General features: G+C 40.6%; 1 protein-coding gene across 2 annotated transcripts; it reads left to right on the forward strand.

The window, feature by feature from the left end:
• The first annotated feature begins 917 nt into the window (after positions 1-917).
• Positions 918-22,275, forward strand: LOC117140410 (SCY1-like protein 2). Of its 2 annotated transcripts, XM_033303284.1 has the most exons (19): positions 918-1,539; positions 1,937-2,062; positions 2,158-2,256; positions 4,173-4,328; positions 4,411-4,531; positions 4,621-4,716; positions 4,972-5,117; positions 5,570-5,700; positions 8,148-8,262; positions 8,633-8,778; positions 9,745-9,898; positions 10,303-10,479; positions 10,538-10,610; positions 11,285-11,421; positions 11,490-11,703; positions 13,617-13,870; positions 14,676-14,735; positions 17,505-17,684; positions 20,769-22,275. In XM_033303284.1, exons 1-19 carry the CDS (start codon positions 1,357-1,359, stop codon positions 20,793-20,795), a joined length of 2,595 nt encoding a protein of 864 aa, XP_033159175.1. In that variant the 5' UTR covers positions 918-1,356; the 3' UTR covers positions 20,796-22,275. The 2 variants fall into 2 exon arrangements, with proteins under 2 accessions (XP_033159175.1, XP_033159174.1); XM_033303283.1 differs by lacking the exon at positions 14,676-14,735 and having other exon boundaries at positions 17,535-17,684.
• The last annotated feature ends 416 nt before the right edge of the window (positions 22,276-22,691 follow it).

Raw genomic sequence — 22,691 nt, forward strand, 5'->3', positions numbered from 1 at the left:
AAAATTTTAATCTCTTTAAAGTTGCTGAACAAATAAATATTTAGTTTCATTGATTGCCAGCCCATAAAAGCACTTTGTTCGCCACTGAAATGTGTCTATAAATATACCAATAATTATCCTTACTAATTAGAGATACTTTGGGTAAGTTTGGCTGAAATATTTCGCTTCAGTTAAACTTAAGTCACAATTCGGTGGTGGAAATAAATTACAAGTACATCCGATGGAATTGTAAATAGAATACAGCCATCTTGACTTGGCAGCAAATTTAAACTCTCCTCTGCCTTTGGGGGTTAATGAGTGTATAAATTGAGCACAAAAGCCAGGCCAGGCAATAAGCGCATTAATTGCCAGTGCTGAAAAGTACCTGGATAAATGGTCGCCTGGGCAACGGGGCGTATGAGCGATGTCAAGTGGCCGCAATTAAAGTGAAATCTGCCACTCTAGCGGTTTCTCAGTGTTTTTTTTTTCTCTCTCGGTTTTTTTTCTTTGCAGGAGGAGCTAATAAGAGCAGCACATCTGGAGGAGAGCACTCCTGGCCCATATTAGACATCAAAGACGGCAACAACGGCGGCCAGAATTTTCTCACGTTTGGATAGGGTCGAGGAGGTGCAACGCGGTCGCAGTGGCAGCGCTGTGGGAATAACGCCGCCGGGCGGACCAGGAGCGGTATCTGCCGGTGTGGGATCAGGATCGGGAGCGGGTACGGTGGCAGCGGCAGTGGTGGCAACGGGTTCACCGGCCAGGAGTGGCCAGCAGCAGTACGTCGGTGGAGGCGGCGTCGGCGGCGGTGGAGGAGGCGTGGCGGGTTCGGCTGCTGTGGGCGTGGCAGGTGCAGGAGGCGTGGCAGCGGTACGACAACGTAGCGCCAGCACGGTGCTCGACATCAATTTGCCGCAGCGCAAAGTGTCCGTTGGCGGTGGCTTGGCCGGACCACCATCTCCAGTTATTCGGAATGGTTTCAGTGTCTATGATCCGCCGCAATCATTGATTTCCAGCCGGCACGCCAACTTTAATGGCCAGGGTGTGGGTGGGGGCGGCGCAGCAGGTGCAATAGCAGCCGGTGGCACAGCAACCGGCGTGGGTATAGCGACCGCTAATCGCGGACGACTGTCCATCAGTGCAGCATCGGGCGGACCACTCATCGGATCATCATCTCAGTTAACAGGTGGAGCTGGTGCAGCAGGTGCGGGATTAAGTGCAACGACAGGTGGTGCTAGTGCAGTTTCGGGCTCCACCCTCGGGGAACCAGCGGGCGGAAGTGGATCGGCGCCCACCATCGGCGGCACCGCTCCCATCCAGCCAGGACCCAAGCGACAGGGCAGCTTCTCGAATGTCTTCTCAAAGCTAATCGATGGTATGCCCGCCGGCACAATGTTTGCCAAATTCAAGAGCACCAATGTGGCCGCCTCCACAGCCACTCAAGCAGTCGCCGATGGCAATCCCATTACGCAGTACTTCGAAATCGGCAAGCCGGTGGCCTGTGCCGGACCAGAATTGGTGTGGCGCATCCATGATGCGTATCGCAAGAGCGACAACAAGGTGAGTGTTTCCAGCCAGTGGCATTTTTGGCCCAATTGGGATGTGGATTGGTTTACCTTTAAGGTGAAAAGGGAATTTTCAAAAATCCATAAATCTTCGTTTAGGAATGCTTTAACTTGTTTCCTTTGAAGTTGCCCACGTGTTCTTAAATGTTTGCTAACAAATTATCTCAAAACGCAATTAAAGTTTCCTGAAATGATTTGAATTTACAAAATAACAAAATAAGAATAAATGCTCAATTTTAAAATATTCAGCTTATGGAATTGGAAAAATAAAAGTACTCGCTACTTTCCAATACCTTTTGATTCAAGTATCAGGACGTTGCATTGCAAGGATAACACCACACGCCTTATCCTTTCAACTCTTTTCTTAACGTAATTGCATCTCCGTTTTGCAGGAATGTTCGGTGTTTATATTCGAGAAGAAAATTGCGGAGAAGCTGCACAAGCCGCGTCGCAAGGAGACCATAACGGAGCTGCTAAAGAGTTCGGTGAAGACACTGGAGCGCTTCCGCCATCCGCGGGTGAGTGTGTCCTTCGGCGACCCCCAATCGATAATTACTTTTCCACTAAGACCACCTCTACCACCCAACCTGTACGTTTTGTTCTCGCCCCGCAGATACTACAAATCTATCACACGGTCGAGGAAAGTGCGGATACGCTGGCCTTCGCCTCGGAGCCCATCTTCGCCAGCCTCTCGAATGTCCTGGCCTTTCACGTGAGTTTTGGCCACAGTTTTAGTTGTCCGTTGTCCGTAGTCAGTTGGCAGTTTGAGTTGCTGACAGCGACATGGACATGCAATTTGTGCTGTCGCCTGGTTGCCTTTCAGTCCTCCATTGGTTACGGCCTTTTTTCTGCCCGTTTACGCTTTTTACTGCTTGCACACGGCACGAAATTAATTGGACATCGAATTAAACTTACTATTTGATCGTAAAAAATTTTGTTCGCACAAGCACATTTACCCTAGTTGACACATTTTAAATGTAAATTATAAGTTTTTCAATAATTTATTCAGGTTTTTTTTTTTACAAATATTTTAGTTGATTATTTGACACTAAGAGAAATTTAGTGACTTAAAATAAATATTTAAAAATATGAAAATATTAATATGATATTATTTTGTAATATGTCTGATAGTTGGCTGGAAATAACGTAATATTTATTTGTAGCTAAATTTCCATATTTATATGGAGTGAAATAAGTACCATAGATTTTTTTGCCGTGCAAGTCCACGGCCCCTGAGTGATCATCTAGAATTTCCCATGTAGAGCGAAACAGTGTTTAGACTGTTGGGTTGATTGTGGCACTGTTTTTGGTGTTGCTGCTGCTGCAGTAGATTTTGCTCGCTCCTGTGTTTTGTTAAAGTTTTTGCAGGCCAGCGAAGTGCATAGTTTGACTTTGAGTACAATGGCACAGTGGGCGGGACATGTGGGAAGCAGGGGGCGTGGCTCTTGGCTAGTGGCTAGTGCAAAACTTGGCAACTGATGGGTATGCATGACAGAAACACAAACGCCAGCTCACGCACACAACTAAATCGAATTACACACACTGCCAGTCTGTGTATGAGTGTGTGAGTGGTGTGATTGTGGATGTGTGCATGTGGGAAAGTTTACGCTGCCAAGATTGAGTCAATAAAGAGCTTCAGCTGGTCCGCACAGCTCGGAAATGGATACGCATACTCCCGCACACACCAACACACACACGGTGCGTGCCACAACTTACCACTTAAAGGTGGTTTAATCCACGGTATTGGTATTATATTAGTTGCTCAACTCAAATTAGTTTTGGTATAAACAAAAAGTTAAGCGATGAACTTACTAAACTGGTTTGTAGCTGGATATTCTGAATGTTAGAAAAGAAGAAATATGTTTTACTATTTTCTTACGTTTATATATCCCTAACACTTTATAAGGTATTTTCATTTTTCAATTAGATGAACCCTTTACAATATTGAAACGCACTGTACCTCTTCTGTTTAGAACCATGTCGAAACAACAACAGACCTTCCAGACCAGCTCAACAATAACCGAAAGAACAGAACCTCTTGAATAGTTTTTAGTTTCCATGAAAGTCGATTCGAGTTAAATTACATTGAAAATTGCAAAAAGGTAAAGCTCAAAGCACTCACATGCACAGACAAAACAATCAAAAAATTGGTAAGGGAAAATCCATTGGAAAAACAAAAAGCCAGGGTCGTGCAAGCAACAGAAACACGAGAGATTTGAATGGCTTATCAACGAATGCAATGCCTTTGAATGGGAATTTAAAGGTCCTGAGCTGAAAGTAGTTTGCCATCCAAGCTGAGGGTGAAACAAATTTAGGGACATCCGGCCAGCTCATTCCAGGATTTGGCCATAAATTTCTATTACCTGTCCGCAAGGTACAGAGAAAACTTTGAGAAGGGTTTTTGAAATTTTTTGTGGGTATAAATTAAAACGTTATTTATAAAATTATAAGATAAAATATGATAGGTTTTTCTGCCACAGCAAGGATTTTATTTCTTATGTACTCTGTTGTTTTGAAATGTTATTTTAAGACTTGGAATTATCCAAGTGTATCTTTTCCCACACATTTTACACAATTATTGTAAATTAAATAAAAAAAATATAAAAACGAAATTTTCTAATCGTGCAGGAGTCGAAAACGTATGAAGCGACCAACGTGGCGCCGGCGGCGGGTGGAGCAGCTGCGTCCCAGGCGCAGGCGGCGGCGAACACCTTGCCCCAGCGACCGGCCCATGCCAAGGAATACAATTTCTTGGACATGGAGCTGAAGTACGGCTTTCTCCAGGTGAGTGGCACCTTGCTGTTGCTCGGGCCAGATGGCGTGACCCAGGCGATTTGCTACCGTTTTCCTATTTCCCATTTTCCAGCTGACCGAGGCACTGGCGTATCTGCACTATTCCGGTCACGTAATTCATCGCAATGTGTGTCCATCTTCTATACTAATAACCAAGCGCGGTATCTGGAAGCTGGCCGGCATGGAATATGTGGGTGAGTGCGGTCTTGGCTTAGTAGTCCAAAATTGAAATGGATTGGCCAGGTCAGCAATTTGTATTCATATTCACATATTCGGATTTCAGAGAGAATGAATGAGAACGATTTGAACAGCTCCATTCCGTGTCCGCCGTGGAGCAATCGGGTGTCCAAGATGGCCCAGCCGAATCTTGACTTTATGGGTGAGTAGATAAAGATTGTCTATATCCTTTGGCCTTTTAATTCTTCTGTTTGGGAAATTGGGTCAAAATGAATGATGTTTCATCACGTGAAATAAGCTTGTAGCAAGTTAATATCAATGTCTACTCAAGTTTTAATTATTTGTTTGAAATTGACCATGAAACTGTTGCTCGAGAAAATGATAATAACTACATTCTAAGCTAATAATTAACAAATAATTCATAACTAACTTGTATCCTTATGTTCATCCTGGCTAGCTCCCGAAACCCAGTCAACGTCCAAGTGCAGCTTGCTCAGCGACATGTTCTCGCTGGGAATGGTGATCTGTGCGGTCTTCAACAACGGTAGGCCACTGATTCAGGCCGGTAACTCCACCTCCAACTATGCCAAGCAAATGGAAACGGTGGGTAAACAATTTCTAATTTCTGAATGCCCGGGATGCGATGGACTTGGGGGACAGCTTGGTAACTTTCAGGGGGCCAGCGACAAGTGCCAATTGGATGGATGAAAAGTTTTTGAGCCGAACGCAAAACGCTTGGATGGGCTTGTTTGCGCGCTGTAATTAGATTCGCAGCTTTGTCAAATGCAAATGTAATCAAAAAGTCCACTTGAAACTCTAATTATTTTGCCACTTGTGCGGACAGGTGACGGAGCAGCAGCAGGAGTACCAGGATTCAGTAGCAGCAGCAGCAGCAGTTATCCCGCGGGCGCTAGTCATTAAAACTTTTCGTCCTGTCCTGGGCATTTGGATGTAGCTTTCGAAAGTCCCCAAGTGGTTTCCAATGTTGTGGCAAAGTTTGTTTCGTTTATGCTTATGAAGAGTTTTTGGCACCATTCGCCACCCCCCCGTTTCAGCTGGATGATCTGGTCCACAAGTTGATGCCCAGACTGCCAATTGCCCTGCAGGAGGCCACTTCGCGCATGGCCAGTCGGGATGCAACCGCCAGGCCCACCGCCCAACTGCTGCAGCTCATTAAGTACTTCATGTGAGTGGCCAAATTAATTAAGTTCCAGCTAAGATGGCAAAGCAACAGAAAGCGCTACAAACTGTGTGCCAATTTGCCCAGTTGCGTTCAAAGTTGCTTTTGCCTTTCTCTTTCTGTTTGTGTTTGAAATGAAATTGACACCTGTTGGGAGCACACATCCACACACACACACACCTGCTAAACCCCAGCGACACGCAATCTCTAAGCCAATTTGTACCCGTAGCTGAAATTCAATTGAAGGTTTCATTTTTTTTCCTCCGAGTCAACCATTCATCCTGCGTCCTACCGCCTTTGCTCCACCAACACACGCACACTTTAATTACGTCTGTTTGCCAAATGAGAGCGGTAATCAGACCTGAAAGACATACACAATGCAAAGCGAATGGTAGCTGGGCACTGCGAAAAATTGGTTGTTAAATTGTAAATAAAAAGTAGAGCTGCTAGATTCGAGATCCGTTTGGTAAATTAATACAAAAGCGAAAACATAATCAAGGTAAATTAAATGTGCGCTGTGACCCCACAACCGTTTATTAAATGTCACAACACGGGAAGAAATATATTCGAAAGCTGAAGAATTCGCTTAAATTAATTTAGTATTATTATAATGATATGATGATCGAATTTGGAAAATATTTATATTATTTGTCAGGCCATAAATCCGTTGTCTTCCATTAAAATATATCCTATTTATTGCGTTTTTTCTCTGAGTGTAAGACGTCGCTGCTTTTCAGCTGATTGTGCTGTGGTAGTCGTGCTGGAGTGGCACTGCTCCTCCAACCCAAGCTGACTGACTCTGGGATTTATGACGACAGCAGCTGTTGCGTTGCCCTGCCTCCCATTGAGATCTGAAAAAGGGGGGACGGCGACGTGCCGCGTTTAGACAAACAAAGCCAAAGACGATGGAGATGGCGATGGCGATGGCGATGGCATTGGCAATGGAGAGGTGGCGACTGAAGTGGCTGCACGGAGCAAGCGAGGCATGAAGTACGTCAGTGATCAGCTAGGGAATACCGCAGCCTGTCTGCAGGATATATGCTCCATAGGTGAATTGAATGTAAAGTAGCGCAAAACGCTGGCAATTGTGTGGTAATGCTGCTGCTATTGCTCTGCGAATTGAATCCACATTGGCTGTTCATAAAAGCAATTTCATGGAGTATGGATGGGTCAAGATAGTGCCTGTTCATTCAGCTTATTCATTTACAAATGTTGATTGCTTATTCTGACCTGATTGCTTGTTCAGAACTAGCTAACAAGTGAGGCATAATTTTTGAGATATTTGAGTTGTTCCTGAAAACCCGACTAAAGTTGCCTTCAATTAGAAAACTGATTCAAATGATATATTTTTTAAATATTTCCTAATTAAATACGAGACTTACCTACTATATCATATAGTTAATATGTTATATATTTATCTACTTAGTGGTTTTGACATTTTATCAGCAGTCTGTACCTATTTTGTTTATTAATTACTTGTCTTAATTACTGTCTGTGAACCCATATACCCCCTGCTACCATAAACGCGCTGTCAGCGGCAACAGTGGAGCAACAGCATGGTGCTCCATCAGTTTTGCCTGCTCCACCGGAAAAGCACCACCGGCATCAGAATCGCAGCCATCTCGACATCTCATCCTTAGCCGCGTGCCGCCTCCTTTGTCGTTGTTAGTCATCCAGTCAGTTAGTCAGCCAGGTTGGTGGCAGCACTTTGAAGTTAATTTAAATGTTGTCAACATTTTCTGCGTTTTTAGCAGCGTATGCAAATGGCTCGAGTGTCTCGGCAATCAGTGGCAAGCTAACTTTCCTCCATTTAAGCTCAAGTAGGTGATTTAAAATGGGGTTTTTCCACTTGGTCGATTGCCCTGATTGAGTCGACAAGGGTAGCGAAATCAACTGGTCCACGCTGCGTATACGCAATGTGACTTGATTTCATTGTTTAACCGAGCGAAACTATAAACAGCGTCGCATAGCTCGCATTTATTTGCAATTTGTTCAAATTTTACGGCATTCATCTGTTTGCCGCCTGATAAACGGGCATTCAAAATGCTTACCGATGCGGGTCGAAAGTAAACACTTTTTGGCAATTAAATTTCAGCAATTTGATTTACATAACAATGAAAAGTATTTAGAATTCCATTTTAGAGAGATGGTGGCGGCAGTCCGTCGTTTTGTGGGGACTTAATATTTTAATTTCAGTGGCGCAGAGATAAATATTGCCTTTGGCATATTTTTTGCGGGTTTTCCTGCGGCATTTCCACTCGGTGTTGCCTGCAGCTTAATGTTTAATTGATGCCATTTACCAACTAATCCGGGCCACAATTAAGCACTTAAAGCAATTACACAACATTTTCGTATTTATACATTTTCATAAAAAAAGTGTGGACATAAGGAAATTTAATTTGTTGCCATTGAAATTAATGTTGTCGTATACTTTTTTTTTTTGTGTTTCTCAGCGATACGCCCATAAACGCTTTGAAATTCCTGGACGTGGTCAACATGAAGGACACGCAGCAGAAGTCCCAATTCTACAAGACCACCTTGATCGAGGCCATGCCGATGATACCACGTGTAAGTGCCCCAGTTCCTCGACCAATTTTGTCCACCGGAAACGGATGCAGCCACGTTGAACGAACATTTTTGGCCCAACAAACTGGCAGCACATTAATCATTAATGGCGTCAAGTTGAGCGCTTTACGGCCAAACAATTTGTGAATTACGAGCCGTTTTATGTCGGTTGCAAAAATGTTGCGACTGTCCTTTGTTTTCTGTTGAGTTAGAAACGGAAGGAGTCTGTCACTTTTTCCATTCTTATTTTTTTGTTGTCCATTGCCATTGTCTGATGCCGCTTAATGATGCTTTAGCATTGGCAATTGAAATGACATAGACTGGTTAATGACTCTCCCGCATTTCTCCTCCAATTTTTCGTTATTGTCCATAGAAACTTTGGTGGCAGAACATCTGGCCCATGCTCAAGTCCGAGATCAACAATAACGAGGTCCTTGCCGCAGTCCTGCAGCCGGTCATGCTATTTGTCCAGGAAGCCACGCTCACGGAATACGACACCCTCATGTCGGCCACCATGAAGTAAGTAGTCTTATTTATAGCCTATTGGAGAACGAGGACAATGGTATTGAAAGCCCCACAAATAAAAAGCCAGCTTTGAGTATTTATCGCACCGGAAGAGGCTCTGCAAAATAAATATAGTGGTCAGACGGGACTTTATTTATAATTCATTTATTGCAAACAGGGAATTAAAGGCTGCAGTGAATAGACACGAACAGAAATTAATTTAAATATACGTATTGGTATTTATAGTTTTGTGTTTATTTAAACAAATCCAATGGCAAAGATAAAATTATATAAATAAAAGCGAACTCAAAGGTTAAATTAGAATACAACCAAAAACAACATAATCTGCAGTTCAAAGCTAAAATTAAATGAATAAAAATTATGAAAATAATAATTGAAAGTCAGCCAATTAAATTATACACTTTCTTTGCGAATATTTTCTATTCAATGTTATGGATACTACCAAAGACAGTCCGGCTTAAAAAGTTTCTCAATCGTGTCATTTTTCATCTGGAATCCCTTCTGTTCTTGTCTAGCGATGAGAACTTTTGTGTTTGAACAATTGAAAAACTTTCGCGACACTTCTTTTTATGTTATTCAATTTTCATGACGTTTTATTGCGCCCACTGCGACAGGCGACAGTTCGTATTGTAATTTATAGAGCTTGACTGCGAAACTTTCCCAGGTTCCTCCTAGCCAAGGGGGCGTGGCTGGGAGGTGGGCGCCCAGTGGGCCCGAAGTGCTCACCTTTGGTGGTGAACCGTGCATAAATTAGTAGAACACACAAAAGCCCGCACCAGAGAGAGTTCACTACTTTGCCGAAAGTTGGCGACAAACTTTGTGGCCACTTGTAAGACGCTTATTGACACCCGGGCCATACAGAAAAGAAAAAAAGAAACCTTTCACACGCACTCATATCCTTAGTAATTTTCGAGTGATATATGAGCTTTTCACACTAATCAAATCTGTGTTATATCCCAGAGTCATCTACAATACACCGAAATCCATTCAGGCCAGCGTTACAATACTTGAGAATTTGCATTTGATTATCGAGAAGACGAAACCGGAGGATGTCACCACAGATATAATGCCCATGTTGTTCTACTCCTTCGACGGATCCACGATACAAGTGCAGGTGAGTGCTGCTCCACTCGGATATGCAAATCACTCCGGGACTGGAAAATGGAAATGGGTTTGACGGAGCTGATTGTGTAATTACGGCAGCAATTTCTTAATTAACTGCGACTCAGAAGCTGACTCAGAGCACAAAAGTGCCCGAGCAAGTGAATTTGCATTTTCTTTCCGCAAATGTTCTTCGAGGGGGGAGGAAAGGAAATTAAAATTCAATAAATGGGGAAAAAATGTGGGGCACACACAGAGAAGTCAGCACTTCTAGGGGTTAAATATTATGCTTTTCGTTTAGGTACTGAAAAAACTTATAATTTAAATGCTTTCTAAATGTATATTTTAGGGTATGTTACTGAATCTCAAATAACAAGCTATTTTATACTATTATTAAATTTTACATTGCGATCCTAGAGCGCCGCCGTGGTGGCCGTGGCCAATGTGTTTGATAGCATCGATGAGCTCTCCATCCGCCGCATGGTGCTGCCCAAGGTGAAGCAGGTGTTCGAGAAGAACATAACCGATCCGAAGATTGTGCAGAACGTGCTGATGTGCATCGAACGGGTAATGGACCGCATGGAGCGGGCACAGGTGGGTACTCCGGAATCCAATATATCATCTCATATATCATCTCATACCTCTGTGGCAGGTCATGGATGAGGTTCTACCGCTGCTGGCGAACATTCGCATTCCCGATCCCGATATCATCATGCGTACTGTGCGTAAGTTGAACCACAATGCCACCGGAAGCTGCACACACTTTCGGTTTTGTTGTTTTTTTAGGCCATTATCGAAAACTAATTAAAGTGCATGAAACACAATTTTCCCCGAGTTTATCTGCATGCTAGCATGGATAAATACAAATTGCCCACAGAGGTTTACTTTGGATCGAATTTTCCACAAGCTGACAATTTGATTTAGTTGTATGGAAAAAGGGGGAGCTTAATTGTTAACAGATGCTTGGCTTTATTTTATAAACTACCGGATTTGATTACTTACTGATTTAGTGCGACAAATATTTTCATTGCGATGACTTTGTCTGTGACTTAAGCTTTGGGGGAAAACTGAGATTTTCCATTTAATTAAAATTGATTAAAAATGCCCTAGAGCTGCAACTTAAGTAATAAAAGGCGATGAGAGCCTGACAATGTTTTCTCAATGTTTATAAATTCATTTAAGTTGGATTGCAAAAAATATTTAAATTTATAAGATTTAAATGTAAGTACTTAGCTGCTTTTGGAATATGTATAGTTTATATTTGATCTGCATAATCCTAGACTATAATCCTTAAGCTCTTCTATACATAGCAAATTTGAAGTACTATCACAATTGAAAGCTGTAGTGATGCCAGCAATATAATGCCAAGTAATAAGCTTTTGGTAATTAAATTTCTCAGGCATCTACCATAAACTGTTTGTGGACAAAACCTACGGACTGACCGTGGAGACGATGGCCACCAATGTGCTGCCCCTGCTCATTCCGCACACGGTGAATCCTTCACTCAATTTCGAGCAATATTGCTACCTGCTGGAGGTAAGTACAACAAGGGTAGTTACTTCACCTGGAGAGTGCCCCAACTAATGATGTTCGTGGGCCAACAGGTGCTGCAGCAAATGCTGGAGGCCATCGATCGGCAGCAGAGGAACAAGTTGAAGCTGGACAACCTGTCGATGGCCTCGCCGGAACGCCACCGCACCCTGCGACACCAGTTCTCCACGGACAACATGAATGCGCCACCCTTCAATATTCCCAACTTGCGTATTGATCAGCGCAAGACGTCCAGTGCCGAGGATATGGCCCGCAAAAATTCTGGCGGTGAGTGAATCCTTCGAGTCCTAAATATAAATATGTATATTTAGTCATGGTGAATTTGGGGAGGAAGGTGTCAGCTTTCTAATTAAACAGTTCACTGAGAATTTTTAAGCAAACTATCTAGAAAGCGTAGACAGTAAGTTGAATAGTTGAAGCTTTCATTTTAATATTTGGCCTACTTAAATATTGCGTCACTCAACTTTATTATTTATATTTGTTTAACCATACCAAAAATAATAATTTCTGGTACATCTATAATAGATTAGGCACATTTACAATCGAACGTATTTACCTCTGCCTCATTCATAATTAATGCACAAACTAGTGAAAAGTAAACGGAATGAAGGTACTAAGAACTTTGGGTATCCTTAAATATATATATATTTGGCAGAATCTGTAAGGACAGGACTCCTTGCCCACTTGGTTCGTCGGTTGAGTGGCCGCCTGTGGGCATGTGTAATTGGAAATTTCGACGTGATTTCAGTTTGATATTCATCGAACGTGACAGGAGCCGTTTGTCCTGCCCACTACTAATCAGCTGGGCTCCTGCGACCATCGGGCCATTGTGCCGGGCATTTAATTGTATTATCCTGGCCATGATAATTTTATAATGATGAACATGAAAATCAAAAGCACCGCCCGAAGCCGGCTATTATCGGTCATGGAAACACTGGCTGCACTGCTGCTGCCTAATGAACTTTCGCCATAATGATGATTTATTATGATGGCCCTAATCGCCGGCAGACACGACGCAGCTCAGCCAAGTTTAGTTCACCTCGACCCACTGTTCCACTGAAAATTCGCTGGGGTCAGAGCCACCTTAAAAGCTGCCCAACGACCCACTTGCTAACTTCCACCTTGCCACCTTGCCACCTTGCCACCTGTCTACTGCTGCTGCATATTGCCACTTAAAAATTACGAACAAACAAGGTCAGACCGCATTCATGACTTCCGAAATGCAGCCACCCTAGTCGAAAGTTATTTAATCCTTGAAAGCACCAAATGAAGGCTTGAAAAATCGTAAAAATTATATCTAACTACTTAAAATGATAAAATATTTTTATATTCTCATTTAATTTTTCACAGACTAGCAAAATTACGTTAAAAATCATTTATCGATTTATTTCTACATTTCACTTACATTCATATTACTCATACGACATGTGCGCCCAAGAAACTTCTACCTCACTGTTGACTTAATCCATTTCATTTACTGTTAGGCTATAAAAGTAGATTTATAACATTATATTACATTTCTCAAAGCACGTTATTATAAGCCTTTAACCAAAAACCACAAGTTTTAACGAAGGTTCTTTGTAAAGTTCCACTTTAATATGAAAGTGAATGCAGAGTGATTGATGCAACCTTGACAATTGCCATGAATTCAAGTAAATCATTTTCGACACAAATTGCCTTGGAATGGGAATGGAAGTGGGTGGAAGTTCCCCGCTTCTCTGTGGGCCAAGTCAGGTGCAGCGGCCGCAACCGCAAAATGTGCGAATGTCCTTGGCAGTGACAGAATCCCAGGCGTCGGAATCCCTGGTTGGCTGGGACTCGAATTTTCGGTTTGTCGGTTTTTGGCTCTGACTGCGGTCCCGACGTCGACAAAAGCTACGTGCCTGTGTTTTAGGGCCTGACCGCGACCATTATTAGACTTAATTAGCTCCAAAACACAATGCCTGTTGTGTCAGCGTGATGGTATCTGATGAAAAACAGCATGTAAGCGAAAAAATGGCACAGACACACAAGTGTAACATTTCTAATAATGAAGTTTGGGTGCTCTTTAGTGATGGTCTTATACAATATATATGAAAAACAAAGACCAGCCATATAAAATTCATATAAAATCAGCAAAATCACAAAATATTTATTCTTTTCATTCCTTTTTTTCTCCGTGTATTGTATCCTTTTTCCAGGCTCCGGCATGTTGGGCGGCTGGTGGTTCGGCTGCTCTCCCTCGTCGCCCGACAGCAATTTCCTGCGCGTGGGCAACGTGTTCCCCAACCGGCGACTGTCGGACAACACGCTGATGACCCCCAAGATCCGGATAGCTCCGTCGTGCGCCTCCTCGCCGGGCGGTACTCCTGGCAGCGGGCTGCCGACGCGACGCCACTCGAGCATTGGGCCGCAGGAGCGGCGGGGATCCACCATCAATTTGTCACCGCCAACTGTAAGTTGTTTGTGTCTGGCTCGGCACAGGGTTTCAGTTTTGGTTTCAGTATCGGTTTCAGTTTAAGTTTCGATTTTATTTTTGCTGTTATTTTGTTGTCATTTGTTTTATGGCCGCCATTGTTTATTGTGGTTTTTCACACGTGCCTCTTCGATTTATTTTTGCCCCATTTTCCGCGTTTGCCATTCGATTGGCCACATCGACGGCCACAAAAGGCTTGGCATTATTTGACTTTTATTGAGAATTTATTTGATATTTTTTTTATGTGCGCCCTGTCGCTTCTTTGTTTCCTTGGTTTGGCTTTTCCAGCAGCTCATGTGCCATGTTTAACCCGCCGAACTACTCTGTATACTACTGCTACTACTACTATTATATATATAGCCTTATAGCTATAGCGCATAGAATAGCGTTAATCGTGTTTACTACAGTCTACAGTTATAGTTCAAAGTTCTAAGTTCTCAGTTCTCAATGCGAACATTGCCCACATGACTACGTACAAAACCAAACAAGAAACATTCCGTTCTGGGTTTAAGTTAACTCCTTGGTTCATACTTTCATTTCCGATCTGATCAGTTATGAATGCGATTATGTATTAGCTCATTTCCTCCCCGTAACCGCAGCGAAGTCTACATATCACAGATGCTCTAACACACACTCTCTTATATCTTATCTCCCCGCCGATCAAAATCGATCAATCAAACACGTTACAAAAAAAATATATATATATAAAATACCAAAACAATCTGCGGTGTTTTCGGTGACTTTCGATTGCCACGAATTCCATTTCTCCATCCAATTATTATAGTACGGTGCTCGCGGTAGCTCTGGATCGAGTCTATCGGTGCCATCCACCTCGGTCTATGTTGTAAGTCTAAAAAACAAAGCAATCCCAGTTATGTGAATGCGGTTCTACAGCGATCGCTGAGAGCTTCGACCCGGTCGAAGATATGGTACCCTTGAAGGCTGTTATTGCAATAAAACCTAATTAATTAAACTGTTTTTCTGACAATCATATTTCATTCAAAATTATATATTTTAAAAGTGGTAAAGTTAAGTTAAAAATCAACTAAAATTGCACTTGTCAAATTGGTAACATATAAAAAAGAAGCCTTTCAAGGGTATAAGAGTCAGCCAAAAACCAAGTCAGGCCTATCTGAACCGATTCGTTTGCCATTCTTGTGCGCGTTTGTCGGCAGCACTTTAAGCCAACATCGAAATGGACTTTGTCTTGCCAAGTTGTTAACTGTCGTTTCATTGTTATCGCTGTCGTCTCCAAAAAGCACTTCAAAGCCAAGTCTCTGTCCTGTTAAACCACCACACAAACACACCGATTGCCGGCCAAAATAGCGAACGGAAGCCAGGGGATGCGTTTCCGTTTCCGCTTCTGTTGCTCGCTCGCTCGCACTCTCGTCTCTCGCTGGCCTTTTTCGATATTTGCTCGTATTGTTGAGACTGCAACTGCAACTGCGTTTGAATATGAATTTGACTTGCTGCCCAACTCTCTCTCGTTCTCGTTCTCGTACTCGTAATCGTTCTTGTGCTGTTATTTGGATGGAAAAACTGTTGCAAGAATATTTTAAGAGTTTCATTTTCAAAGTTACATTACACATATGATTTGTATGATTTTCGTTTTTGAATTCGGTATATTTTGTGCATTTGCTGCGCTGCTGCTATCTGTTCCTCTACATGTACTCATCTCTGTCAGTTCTCGATATTACTCTTATTATTATTATTTTTGTGTGGTTCTCGTTGAGTTTCAAGTTTCAAGAGTCCTGTTCTTCAACTTTAACTGCCTGTACTTCCGTTCTCTGCCTCTTTCACTCTGGGATTGGGCGAAATAAAAGCCTATGCTAATATCCAGTGCGGTGTATATATAATGCAGTCCACTTTGTCCCGTTTCTGTTGTCTTTGGTGTTCTTGTTATTTTCTTTACCTATCCTACGTATCCTATTATTATTTCTAAGTATATACAAAGTGCCTTCATTGGGGGAGAGTATCGAAATAATAAGGTTCGGCGATGTAAATTTGATGAATGAATGACTTTTCAGCGAAATAATCAAATTGATGGAGGAAAAATCAATCAAATGGGGCGAGTTAAATAATGTGTACATAAATTGTAGCATACTTTTGAGGGCTTCCGGGAAACCACTTTCAGATTTGACTTGGTCCGAAAAAGAATTTTACTTTTATAAATATTAGTTTCCACAGAATAAGAATTTAAATATATACTTTTCGGAAAATAATACCATCACATTAAGTATAAAAAACCAAGTTAACACTTTATACAACTCATTTATAAAAACAATTTACAAGACTAGTTCTAACAGTCGTTGATTATGAAATATACTCTCCCAAACTTTTCCAATCAGATGGTTATACAACGGATAATACAACAATTTAGGTTTATTATACTATACTATACCTATACTATAAACTATACTATACTTCTTCATTAAATGTCCTGATCGTGCTCAGTGTTAATTTGATTTCGTTTCCATTTGACTCTTTTCATGTTGCGTTCGTATCAGAAAGAAACAAATGAAACACCAAATACCACGAACACCTGAACACTGACACCACTATAACTATATATATATATATCTATCTATGTATTTGTCTGACGAAAACATTTGAAAATACAATTGGAAAGGCCGATTTTTGTGGCCTTTTTGAATTTTTTGCTGTTGAATTTTTGAGCAAGAGTGCTGTGAATTGATGTTAAGCCGGCTTGTTGTTGTATTCAGCCGAAAAATTAAAACACAAAACACAAGACTGCGTTTATTTGATGTGTGTATATTTCCGTTCTTCATTTCATGTACGAACAAAAACAATATAATTGAAACAAAAATCGAAAATACGTATAATAAAAACAAAAATAAAAATAAAAATTCGCAGCTTGCACGGAGCATGATCGTGAGTACACGTTTCATAATATCGTTTCAGAATTTTCCATTTAATTTTCTCTTCCAGTCTCTTCAACTCACTACCTATTTTTCCGACTCTCAACTATTTAAGGTCTAGACACGCACACACACATGCAATCGGCAAAACTCACACACACGCACATTCACACACACATACACAGTATGCTGATATTAAATTTTATGTTAATGTAATTTGATTTCGTTTCATTTGCCCCGCCCACTCCTTTCATGTCTGCGAGGCGAAATTTGATTTGGAATATATGCATAAATACCGAAACGCATTCAGCCTTTTATGTACATACCTACCTCCGTTCGTCTATATACCCAATATACCCTATATACTCTCATTCAGTTGGACATTTCTGTGTTCTGCAATTCGTTTGTATCAATGTTTTATGATTCGACCTTCTCCTGTCCGTTGATTGATTGAGTTCGAGTTTGGCTTTGTTTCATTGTTTGTTGGTTGGTTGGTTTGTTCGATTGTTTGTTTGTTTGTTGCACCATCAGCTCAATGTATACTAATCCGTCGGTAAGGCCTGGGTTCAGCCAAAAACACACACCCACATCGCAGACCCTGTACATAGCACAGAAACCAAAGTGATTATATATATAAATATATGTTACATATAATCTCGATCCCGAACGCATCCGCCTAAGCAAATTTGCAATGCACTGCATCTCGATGACATGCCCCGACTAATCTTCCAAAGAAATCTCCTTTATTGTACTCCCAAAAACAGGGTGGCTCCATGCCGAACACATCCAGCAGTGTGCCGTTCCTGCTGTCATCCAGCATGCAGTCGATAAGGTCGCGCCGCCAGTCCACCGTCCTGTCATCGGGTCCACTCGGCTCCGGATCGGGTCTACTGCAGCAGCTGGGATCCGGAATGGTAAGACAATTAACTTCCGTATCCGGCACGGTTAGCCCGGTGCCGCTGTTGCGGGTAAATGGCACACGAAACAGCCACAGCAACGTCCGAAAGTGTCCGTCACTCAATATCACATTCAGTCAATAATACGATCTGAACGAAATCGGCGAGGCTACGGCCAACGCCGATTCCAGCAGATACGGTTCAGCCAGCACCAGCAATTTCAATTACAATACCGGCTACAATTACGGCCCCCAAAGTTACGGGCCCCAAACATACGGCCACAATCTCAATCAGAGCCTCAACAATGTGCGTTACAAGGCCAAGCTGCGGAGCATGAATCTCAATCTCAATCCGCCACGGAACTAAACAGCCAAGTCTATGAAAAAAAAAAAAACAATCAGATCGAAACTATATATATTTGGGTGCCATACACGCTATATGGCGCCAAATCGAAGCGAATGGAAGCAAATCAAAATTGAAATGCGAGAGGGGCAGAGGGTAAAATGTAGCAAAAACTATATACATATATATGCCAAATCAATGAATGATCGTACCTATGTGAGACCTACTATAACCTAGTCATACGTACTAATTACGCAAATCTTGATACTAAAACCAATACAATTACAAATTATCGAACTAATATTGATATATGCATACTAATAGTACGAGTACACAACTGTTGTTTTTTGGAGAATTTATTCCAGTCCTGTATTTGTATGTACCATAAGTGTTAATGTTGAAACATATCTAAAAACGTAACGAGTTATCCAACACATAGCCCAAATTGGATACTCACAGCTACTACTTACCTTTATTGTTGATTGATATTATTAATTATCTTAGTTGTTGATTTTGAATCCCTGCCCAGCAACGAAAAAGAGCAAAAACCATAACGACCACGTGATTTGTCAAACTCGATTAGTCATTGGAATATGAAATTTTGAGAGAATCTGCAGAATTTCCCACCCACATACAAACACTGCATGTTTGTGTGTTCAAATCCCTTATGATTGTCGTCCTGAAAGTCGTCCTTGTAATTTCAGCAATAGTTTAGCCTAAGCACCTGCACTTTGAAATTATCGGCTTTAAGGACATTTTCCCATCTACAGGGTAGTTAGTTCAAGTTCGGAGTAATATGATATAATAGGATAGTTATCATTAGAAAACTAGCTTAAGCTAACACAGTTAAGTTGCGGAAATCAAGGTATATTGCTTTTTTCATTATTATATTCCATTTATTTTCCATTAAAGTTTAAAGAATTAAATTTGCTCTTTTCAAAGTTCATAAAAATAATTTTGCATGGTTTCCAAGTTTGTTCTTGTAAATTAATTCTGTTCAATTTTCCAAGTTTACTTGTATTACAAAATTTAAAAAACTGAAGTTAGGTATGTGCCCTTTTTCGCGAAGATCCAAAAGCTCTAAACACAAGTTGCATGATAAGCAAAATTGCTAACAGGATTTTTTAGTTTAGGTTTCACTGGACTAAACAAATAACGAAGTGCTGAATCATAGGTGAAACAAATGCTTTTTCTGTAAATTAAACTTAAAGCGACAGAAGATGAAATAGTATAAATAGATCCTTTTGCAATGCATGCGCCTGCAATTTTATGAGTTCCTTTATCCAATTGTACAATATCTGTGGTGTTTCTAAGTGTTTTGGAATTGACGTTTTCCATGGCATTCTGAATGTATCTGTACTACTTGACTTGCCATTTTACTTTCTGCCCATCTGAAGTGCACAATATATATATATATTCTGGAAATACAAAATACAACTGAGAAATGAGATATACAACAGAGAGAACAAAAGCTGAATACAAATCGAATTAAGCTGCTGATCACGGAGATATTGTAATATATATATTAAAATCTACATATATATATATGCACACATACATATGTGTAAACTTGATTGATTGACTGACACTGAAGGCTTCAGAAGGCTGCTATACCTGCTCTCGTGCATACCTACTATATCGATCTGAACTATATGAATCTGTTAACTGACTTACCAGATCTTTGTATGCATTTGTATTGTATTTTACTCTACTACGATTAAGTCGAATTTATGCGAATTTATTGTAACTGTTTAATGTACACTTGGCTATTGCACAATCAGTGTTGCTTTGAACTTTGACCTTCGACCCACAACCCAAACACCACCCCCCACCCACCACCAACCCGCTTTTGCATTTGAGATTTTTTATTTCGCTTTCGCCGTACTTATGATTATGATTCTACTTCGAAATGTGCCTTAAGAGTTCAAAGGTTCTCGCATTCCAAGTGCGTAGATTGTGCGACAAATCTTAAAGAATATATACATATATGTATATACATTGTATAACTAACCTGATGAGATCGAAGAAGAGTAGCTACCGATACCTAGACAAGCGATGAATGGAGGTGAGAGGTCACCGGAAACTCAACCTCCCCTCCCCCCTGCGAACACCCACACTCATCCACAATTGTACCTTAGTAGTAGTTTTGTAGTCACCCACATTTCCGGTGCAAATCCGACACACAGACACACGTACACCTAGCCCTAAGTGGACCCTAGATAGATGTTCGTAGTTTGCATTGCGTAACCAGTTGAACCCGATATATATATATATCTATATGTATATGTGTGTGTACATCAGATCCCAGATAATCCAGATACTCCAACCCGCCACAACCGGAAATAGGATCCAAAACCCGAGATTCGAATCGATGCATGACCACCGAACCCGATGTTTGTCCCATCTATTTTGCTAAAACATATATATATATATATTTCCCTTATAATACCAGTGTATTGTGTGTGCCCCTTCTCTCTTCTTGTCTCCAATCATTTGGTGTTTTTTCCCGTATTCGTATTCGTAATACCCGTAATATACGTTTTATCCGTAACGGAGTGCGAGATACTTCGAAACCAAGTAGCTTCAGCAGTTCCCAATCTATTTGCCCAGTAGCTAGATAATACCTAATTGTGTAACAATAACAATAACAATATCAATATCAATAACAATACCAATAGCCTATGTATGTATTTTGAAAATCGTTTGAAGCCGAACAACCAGATTGATGGTCTATTTATCTTGCAACTAACTCTATTACAGTATCAACTATTCTCCGGACGTAACTAAAGATACAGAAACGCAATCAGATAAATACATTCAAAAGAATCCAATTACTTTTTAATGCAATTTCGGTCCATTTATGAAACACCAGTAATCAACTTATATTAGCGGTATAAATACATTATATGAAATTATGAAAATTGTAAACGTATACCAAGCGCAAGCATAACTAAGTATTTTCAGTCGAATCTCTAAATGTTGTTAGCCAATCAAATTTGATGTGACCAAAACAACATATTTAAACCCAAATTAATTGTAATTTATCTAAAAACCAAAGTGTCAAACACAACCCAACACAATCACCACAAGAACACGAACCATATAACAAAAACCAATGAAACACTATGCAGAATGCAATCAATTCCTAGAAATCCTAACTATTCTCGAATATATATTTATTGTGAATGTGTTTACGCTAGGCAAAAAAAAAAAAACAAAAATATGTCAAATATATACCTCTATGTGTCATTGAACTCGCCTATATCATCATAGTTTATCATATATATATAGTTTAGACCATATCACACTGCAAAAGATACAGAAGCAAACATATATTGCCTATTTATTTAGCAAACATCAATCACAGATCACTTTTTCGATGATAAATATATGCAATCAACTAAGGGAGAATCGTGTACCTACATACATCGTACCTAGCACCATAGAAACCAAACTTATCACAGAGCTTTACAGCAATCGCAATCAAAAATATAATATGATGATATGATAATATGAATATGAATAACCACGAATACGAAAGGGACGTTTATTGTTTGGCCAAGAACCTCGAGAGATCCCGCCTGCGCTTTATAGTGACGAATCCCACATAAAAGCTATGTATATTCTATACCCATCATTCAATCCATCATATATACACACTCTGATCAACCGGAATAGATAGCTCCAAAAAAAAGAAAAACACCCAAAACTACTACTAAGGTGAACACACGAATCCAATCCAAGGTCCACCGATCCGAAATAGAACCAGAGCCAGTAATTACTGAAGCCGCTGTACCCGAAGGCAATCTCAATCTCAATCTCAAATCTCAATCTGAATCTCACATTTATAGTCAATTTGTATAGTTGGGCAGCTATATGTGGTAAAAGTGTGGTAAATGGAAATGGTAAACTCTTGAAACTTTATACATATAGTGAAGACTCAACTGTGTCATAGATGTATTCATTACGTAAACGGCAATTAAAGCGATTATTATTATTGTTGTGCTACGTTTAGCGGAGTAGAAGTGAAACCCGAAAAAATATGAATTTATATATGTATACAAAAGCAGCAGCAGCAGGACGAACTCTATCTAGGACACGTTGAAAACTACTCTACTTTATATACACATACTCGAAATAATATGAACAACACTGAACTACACGAACGGGAACGGGACAATCAAAATTCAAGCGACACTTAAACTAATTCTATATCAACTAACAAACAATTGCAATTTTAAGTTACGTTGTTGTCGTTCGTTGTGTTTGTTCGATTCGTTGGATCTGCGTTTGGTCAATGCCAGCCAATCTGATCCTGAAACTCCAGCATATCCTTGCCATGCACCTGAAACTGCTTTGCATTTTGTTCGGTCCGAATTTGTTGTTTATTTCACCTTAGAGAAGCATATCTATATGGTTTACTAGCGTTTAATTATACGTATACATAATTAGATTTACTTAATTTTAATTAATGTTTACGCGACAAGACAGAAAACTAAGCACAAGAAAACAAAAAAAATAAAAATTAAACAATTAAAAACAAAATCTAAATCAAAGAAAAAGGGGAAACCAAAAGCTCAAACTGGACTGAACATTTAAGAGTTATATTATGTACATTATTGAATTGCATTTGATTGTGTGAAGATCGTTTTAGTGCTAGTAACTGCGCCTAAAACTAAAGGG

The sequence above is a fragment of the Drosophila mauritiana genome, chromosome 3L, assembly GCF_004382145.1.
Source record: "Drosophila mauritiana strain mau12 chromosome 3L, ASM438214v1, whole genome shotgun sequence".
In the NCBI taxonomy this organism is placed as follows: domain Eukaryota; kingdom Metazoa; phylum Arthropoda; class Insecta; order Diptera; family Drosophilidae; genus Drosophila; species Drosophila mauritiana.